Here is a 7100-nt window from a genome sequence, read left to right on the forward strand (position 1 = left end):
CTCGGGGCCAAGCCAGAAGAAGAGTCTTCTGAGTTAGAAGGAATCAAATCCCGTCAATCAAGCCAGCCTGCCCTAGACCCATCAGAAGTGCAGCCATTTCTGGACGCGGCACCTGGGTCGCCAGAAGCCTCAGGGGGAACGCAAAAAAGGCAAAACAGCTATCCGAACCAAACCAGACAGGCTACCTATCGTCGAGACTCCAGTGCCCCTCCTATCCGAAGGGCCGACACTCGAACCAGACAACCCTCCGTCTACGCTAACAAGGGCGACTACTACCCAGTCAGTCCGATCCTTCCAGACCGCATTGACAACGGTTCGCAGCTCCAGCCTTCACCATCTCGAAGAAACAGTTACTCCATCCCACAGTCAGCCTCAATACCCGAGAATTCGCCTCAGGACGAACCGCGTGCGGAGTACTTCCGTCGCGTCTCGTCAGGCCCCTCCCGCCGCCAATCGCAATCCCAAGGAGCTCTCTACATCCAGAAAGATGTTGCAGTCAGTTCCAAAGCACCTACGTTCCAAAATAAGCTGGAGACTGAGGACGAGACTTCTCGAACGAATCAAGAACGCCATGAAGAAGACTTCCAGGAACCCGTCCGGAGAGACGTACGCAGACCGACTGGAATGGGAAGCCCAACCTCGAAAGCAGAAGCAACGCCCAAAGAAGGAGCTCAGTCGCCTGAGACGCGGCAAAAGTTTTCTCCAGTTCCCCAGAAAGAAGGCCCGTCAGACGAAGGAGAGTCAGATCATTCGCCGAGCAGGTTTCCGGAACTGTCTGGTGCTCAAGTGCCAAAGGGACAAGAGCAAGAGCACGAGCCAACAGCACGAACCGAAGAACAAAAGCGGACTGAAGTGGTTATGGAAGAAGATCCTGCGCCTGCCGACGCCAAGGGTGCACATGATGAAGACATACCCACCCGCCGTCGCATCGATAGCTCAAGCGGGCCCTTCGAAGATGACAATGCCTGGATCAACAGCACGGTTGACCTCTCGCGCTCAAAGACCATCCCAAGAACATCCACCGGACATGAAGGTGATCGAAGACTTTCAGGTGCAAACCCAGAAGAAGCGCAAATCGCACGAGCAAACACTCGTCGTGCAACCTTAGGACGAGTGCCTGATTCCGCAACAGCCTCACAATCTGCACGAAAAGATTCAACAACCGCCACGCGAAGGCCATCGTCGTCAGTCAAGAGGACGAACACGCGACGGAAGTCATCAGCAGTCGGAGAAGACAGAGCAGCGCCAATCCTCACAGAATTACCAACGGTGTCCAGAGCACCGACACGATCGGCGACGATCCCCTCAATATCTCGACAAGCCAGTATCCGGCGAGGGTCTGCCGCTCCTCGAAGGGGTACAGCAGACTCCCCAGAAGCTTTGCCAGACATTCAAGCCAGATCAACAAAGGAAGGCAGCTCAAGATCAACCCCGCGGCAAGAGTCCAGAGGTGCGGCCTCGCCTGTCGCGGTACAACCAGGTCGACGGTCATCTACTGCAACTAGAACAGGTACGCCAATCTCCCGAGCGGCGTTACCAGAATTTGGAGCCTCAAGGAGAGGGGGAGACGGACCTATGTCGGCCACATCACAAGGGTCGCGTGGTACAATGTCGCCAGTCCCAGCTTACGACCGGGGAAGTTCTCCTGCCGGAATACAACCATCGAAAGGTTCATTGGGTACAACCCAGCGCGCAGATCAGATCTCAGACCAACAAACCCAGTCAAGCCCACGAACAGAACCAAGCGATGCGAAGCCAGCAATGCCGCGCCGAGTGACCTCATACGGAATGTATGAGTCCAGCTCTAGTGATCCGTATGCTTTACCCAAGAAGGCACCGCGCAAGGCAGCTGCCCTAGCCCCTTCAAACGCCAACGCAAGTCTGTCACCAGCGTCGCAACAGGCTGATCCCAAACCCCCGGCACTCACTCGTAGAGACTCACTAAAGCCACGGCGCAGTCCCACGTCAAGGATATCAGAACTTTTCGGGCGAGAGAAGGGCGCTAGCCCTGGGAGTGGAAGCCAACAGAAGCAACAGCAACTAGCCCCACTGGGTGCCACGAAGACCGGCTTAGCGCCTGCATCAGCTGTAGCTGCAAAGGTATCTGAGACGGATGCAGCAGTGAAGTCATCCCAAGCGCAGCAGTTACAGCCAGTGAAGGTTCAGGCAAAAGCTGCGCAAGGAAGTGGGATTACGAATCCTCTAAGAGGGCGCTGGGGATGGGGATGGGGAAGATGACCGATTCTAAGTGTGGAATTGGGTGGTTAGTGGGATTATGAGAGGATGTGATGCCCTATGATTGGTTTTGGTGCGTGGGGAAAGACAGTTCGACAACCTAAGTATTGAATTGACTACTCGAACTCCCTAATCAGCTTGTGTCACTTCCTAGAAACAGGTGATATCACAGCATCGCGTCCAAGTTGCAACTAATGGTTTAGCTCCACTCGTACAAAGGATATTGGTATTCTTCGCACCAGGTGTCTGATTTGGGTTGTTCAACTTGTAATTCGATGGGTTCAGTGTGGTAGCGAAGGCAGCTGTACCATGAGTGCGAATCCCGTGATGCCTCGGTTGCCTGTTTCTGGGGTATAAATTTTCGCGCGGGTGGTATTCTTCGCACCAAGTTGGAAGGCCTGTATACTGGTGTTGAAAAGGGTCCAATTCCAAGGCCCGAGTTCCGTCTTAACCACGTCATTTACATCTTGACATGGCTTTAGTTCCGCGCTAACCCGCACTAAGAAGCTCACTAACCGCATTATCCGGAGTACTATGTTCTCTTCCTCTATAACGTTACCTATGTTTATATAGTGCGCGACTGTTGAAAGTTTTCTGCCCCTGCTACATAGGTGCCGTCGACCAAGAGACTTCAAGCGCAGAGGGAAACAAGAGACACCCACTACGACAGCACACCCAAGACCAGCCTTACTCTAGTTCCACAACCTCTATCCCACACCAACGAGCCACTCACAATTTCAGTCAGAGTCGACGCCCCAAGCTATCTCTGGCTCCAATGTCGTTTGGACAATCTCAAAGGTCTCTATCAAAACATAGCCTATGCTCGAAAGGAAAGACACATAGCGCACGTTGACCCAATCCTGGCATGTACAGCACAGCATCCAACCTAACATCATCTTAGCTGTACTCTCGCCTATACATATTCTAGACATGCCTCGGAGTCTTTTCTTGCCTAAATTCCCTAGATCGGTCTAGGCCGCTCCTCTTCTCCCATGGCTACCTCTTCAAACTTGTCTATTGGGGTGAGACTCGCCTCCTTCTTTCCTTGCGACTTATCTGTATAGCGAGCGTTGTTACTTCCATGAACCACTTCCATAAACCAGGGCAAACACTCAGTGCGTAGTGAATATCGAGTTGTCATCACAGCGCTGTGCTTGAATGGCTTAGGGATGCTACATCCACAGTGCCCATTACAGGATGGTGTCGATGTGAAAAAACTTCTTGAATTGAGGTTCAACATTCGCAGCAAATATTCATCTACGGAATCGGCTCATGATATCATCTGTACATTTCATGAGCTGTGTAAGGAGGAAGACAAGATCTTACAAACTCACATTCAAGGCGATAAGTTTCGAGTTAAGATAAAGAAGGTGTAAGTTCGGTTAACTCCTCAACCGCCAATATATCTACCACCATATCGAGACATGACAACTGAGCTCAAAATACTTCCACTGACTGTGAATACCAACGCATTTGCGAATTCCTTCTCAGGTTCAGGAACGCTGCTATCGACATTGAGTTGTGAAAGTTCTCTTGCCATTTCTCTTTCCACTTCCACCTGGATAGCCAACGTGACAAATTTCGCGGCTTCGTCGTTGGGAAGGGAATAAGTCTTCCGAACTTCTTCCACTGTGTTCACAAGGTAGTGCACCTTTCTCTCTACGTAGGCTCTTTTCTCTTTATCGAAAGAACCAAGGTCATTTGAAATCGATACATGGTCCGCAAATAGCCTGAGAAATTTGGCAATTCTGGGGCTGGAAATGTCGACAGTTGAACAAAGAGAGAACTTCGTACACGCTATGACGTAACTGGAACTTATAATTAGTTTCCTTCGTAATGTGTAGACTATTGATCCGTACTTACGGGACAGCTGCGTCGATTATCCTATAGTCCAGAAATTCTCTCAGACTGTGGAATTCGGTGGGGGGCGGGGGGTGATTGATGAAATCCATCAATCTTGCAACTACCTCGGCTCCTCCGTCACCGATGATGCCATCTTGATCATGAAGGCCTTGGATAGTAGCATGCATGGCCTTCTGCAAGATCGAGACTGGTTCATCGTCTCCGTAAGGCATTTGAGCCTTTAGTCGTGATACGAATTCGTTCTGAAATGTTTGGATCTGCCATTCAGCTGTTAATTATGTGGAGCCTCAACAGTTTGGAACGACTCACTGTACTTTCGTCACTCATCTCCCATACATCTGTACCAGAAGTGATTAGAGTAGTAATATTTCTTGTAAGATTCCGCTTACCATCAAAGATGAAGATGTAGACAATAGTCTCAGCGATGAGTTTCAGTCGCTCCTCGCTTGCAGCCGGCCACAGATAAGCACAGAACCGAGTCCAGTTATCATGTAACATCGGCAGCTCCTTAGCGGCTATCTCAGAGTACGATTTGCCTCCATTCTTCAATATACTTGTCGCAGTTTGGTCGGAAGCAAAATGCTGTAGCAGCACTCGTGTTGCTTCTACAGCCATTGGCCAGTGTATGTTCTGTCTTACATGGTGAATCGAAGAATACCATGGAAGTTTTGCATGTACAGGAAAGACAGGAATACTGTTCATGCTAAGTCTTTCACACTCCTTGATCAAGTATCCAGTTTCAATCTGAACTGCGTTGATGACTGGCTCAACACTGATAGTCTCAGCCTTCAGATCAGGGAAGCAGGACAGGTCGACAAAAGGTGGCATGGACGCTTCATTTGTTGGCATGTAGTCGTGACTGTATCTGACTGGCCAGACAAAACCATTGTGGTCTTTGGAGTTGAACAACCCTAATGGAAGATTAGTTTCATCTAAAGTATACGACACGTAGAGCTAACCAAGGTCAATGTCTTGCTTCGCTTCCATCATGACGATCCGTTCAAGAGTAGAGAAGGGAGTAGAGTTCAGGCCGTTGTCTTTGTGCGAATACAGACAATAAATACCTTCATATACGCCTCTTAACCAGGCGCCATTGTTGTAAAGCAGGGGTACTTCTTACGTCCACGTCAGCAGCATAGTCGTGTTCAATCACCTTTGCAATCTTTCCTTAAACGTCCACAGCAAAAACGAAGCTATTCCGTTTCTTTTCATTGCCGCATATAATCATCAAAAGCCTATTGGTTACTGGCGATCCTTAGATAAAGGCGGCGAGCGTCATCAGAATCTCTTGGGCTTCCCACTCCATCCACCACAATGTAGAAATCAGAACTCCCAGCATGCTTTCAGGTAATAATGGAATCTCGGGACTGAATAACCCAAGAGTCCATCGAGCTTCTCTGAGAAGAGATCATCGTTTTGTACATGTTCTTCTAGCGATGTTGTAGTGTTGAGTTGTGGGGGTGTTGAGTTTTGTGGGTATTAATTACAAGGGCACAACCAGTTCCACGAATCACGCGTTATGGCACATCACTCACAGAGGTACGGTAAAAGACGCTATCCTGAGAGCGACCCTGAGGCGGCAATATGAGACCCACGCCTGCATCTGGCCGTGCGTTGAACAGGCATCGTCGGAGGGTTGTCGCGCTGCACTGTTGTGATGTGGAGCCCTTGACAGCTCAGCGCGGTACGGGCGGAGCATGTGGGCCGAACGACAAATAGCCAACGATAGCCAGCGACGACAGCTATCAACAGGCCACCCCCAACGCTGCATACAGCTCCCATCGTCGACATGCCACCGCCTGCTTTCTCAGCCTACAATCTGCCTTGCGATGCACCTCACGTGCGATGGTGTTTGACGTTGCGTACACCACCTCGCGCCATCTAGTCACCCACCCAGAATAACACACATGCGAAGGACTCGGCACATGACCAAAAAGAGGGCAATTTGTGGACCTGCATCAACGCATGTGGTCTGTGTACCCGCACCTTCTACGGTTCCTCTCAGCCCACTACCGTGACATGTCGCTGCGATGAGATTATCGTCCAGGATTGATTGTACTCTTGGAGAGGAAGATGATTGTAGCTTGTATTCCTGACGATTTGGGATAGGAGGCTGAGGCCATGTAGATGGGTTGTGCTGTTTGACTGTACGTGGAGGCGACGGGGAAAGAATGTGATAAGGTGAAGTCATGCAATATTATCGATTTGGATGCATGTAGAAGATTGCGTACATGTACATGTACAAGTGGGTGATGGCATGGTACTTTATCTTCAATTCCAAGGCCTGAACTGTCCAACATCGTCTTCTTCTACCCACCAAATAATGCCAATAAGAAAAACCCGTCCGCAATGCGTTCCTTTCATCCGCCTCAAGTCTCCTCTTTTCTCTCTTTCACCATCCTCACCTTCGCTCCGGACCAAGCCCATCTCCGACGCTGAGACAACCGCTTCAGGGTACACACTAAACACCTCAAACCCAGGCACCTGCAGAAGCTACTTCGGCTGCTCAACCAGTTGCGTCATTTGTGTTGATTGGGAGTATTGATGGTCCGGGAATACATGCTAATATGCCTGAGTAGACGCGCAGTTTGCTGCTATGATTGGGGGGTTGGCTGTCGCTGCTGGGTGGTTGGTCTGAAAAAGTGGAGAGGGACAAGAGAGAAGTCTGAAGCGAGACATTGCTAGCAACATACAAAAAAGCATGATCAGTCTGGAATCAACTACAAGTGCATGTTGCGTTTGTTTCCTACGCACAGCTTCATGTCATCACATCGACATCAGACATCCATCACTATGGCACACCAGGTTTTTGAAACCAGCAAAACAACAAAATTGCCATTCACGACCCATCGTCTAAACCTTTTGTCTAGGTAACACATTGTCTATACTGTGCATCCCGAAACCCAGCAGCATAAAGCCAGGTCGATCCCATACCCATCAAATCATAATCGTTAACATGTCTCACTCAATCCACCCATATTCCAAAATGCTTTTTCGCATGT

At 49.7% G+C, this 7100-nt stretch overlaps 1 protein-coding gene across 1 annotated transcript; it reads left to right on the forward strand.

Annotated features, from left to right (window-relative positions):
- Positions 1-487: 487 nt before the first annotated feature.
- On the forward strand, positions 488-1108 carry J4E90_009319 (uncharacterized protein; the record flags this gene model as incomplete). Its single annotated transcript, XM_051438838.1, has 2 exons — positions 488-495; positions 535-1108. 2 exons carry the CDS (start codon positions 488-490, stop codon positions 1106-1108), a joined length of 582 nt encoding a protein of 193 aa, XP_051287501.1.
- Positions 1109-7100: the final 5992 nt, after the last annotated feature.

Source organism: Alternaria incomplexa (assembly GCF_024043165.1).
Source record: "Alternaria incomplexa strain BMP 0042 chromosome Unknown scaffold_15, whole genome shotgun sequence".
NCBI classification, from domain to species: Eukaryota; Fungi; Ascomycota; class Dothideomycetes; order Pleosporales; family Pleosporaceae; genus Alternaria; species Alternaria incomplexa.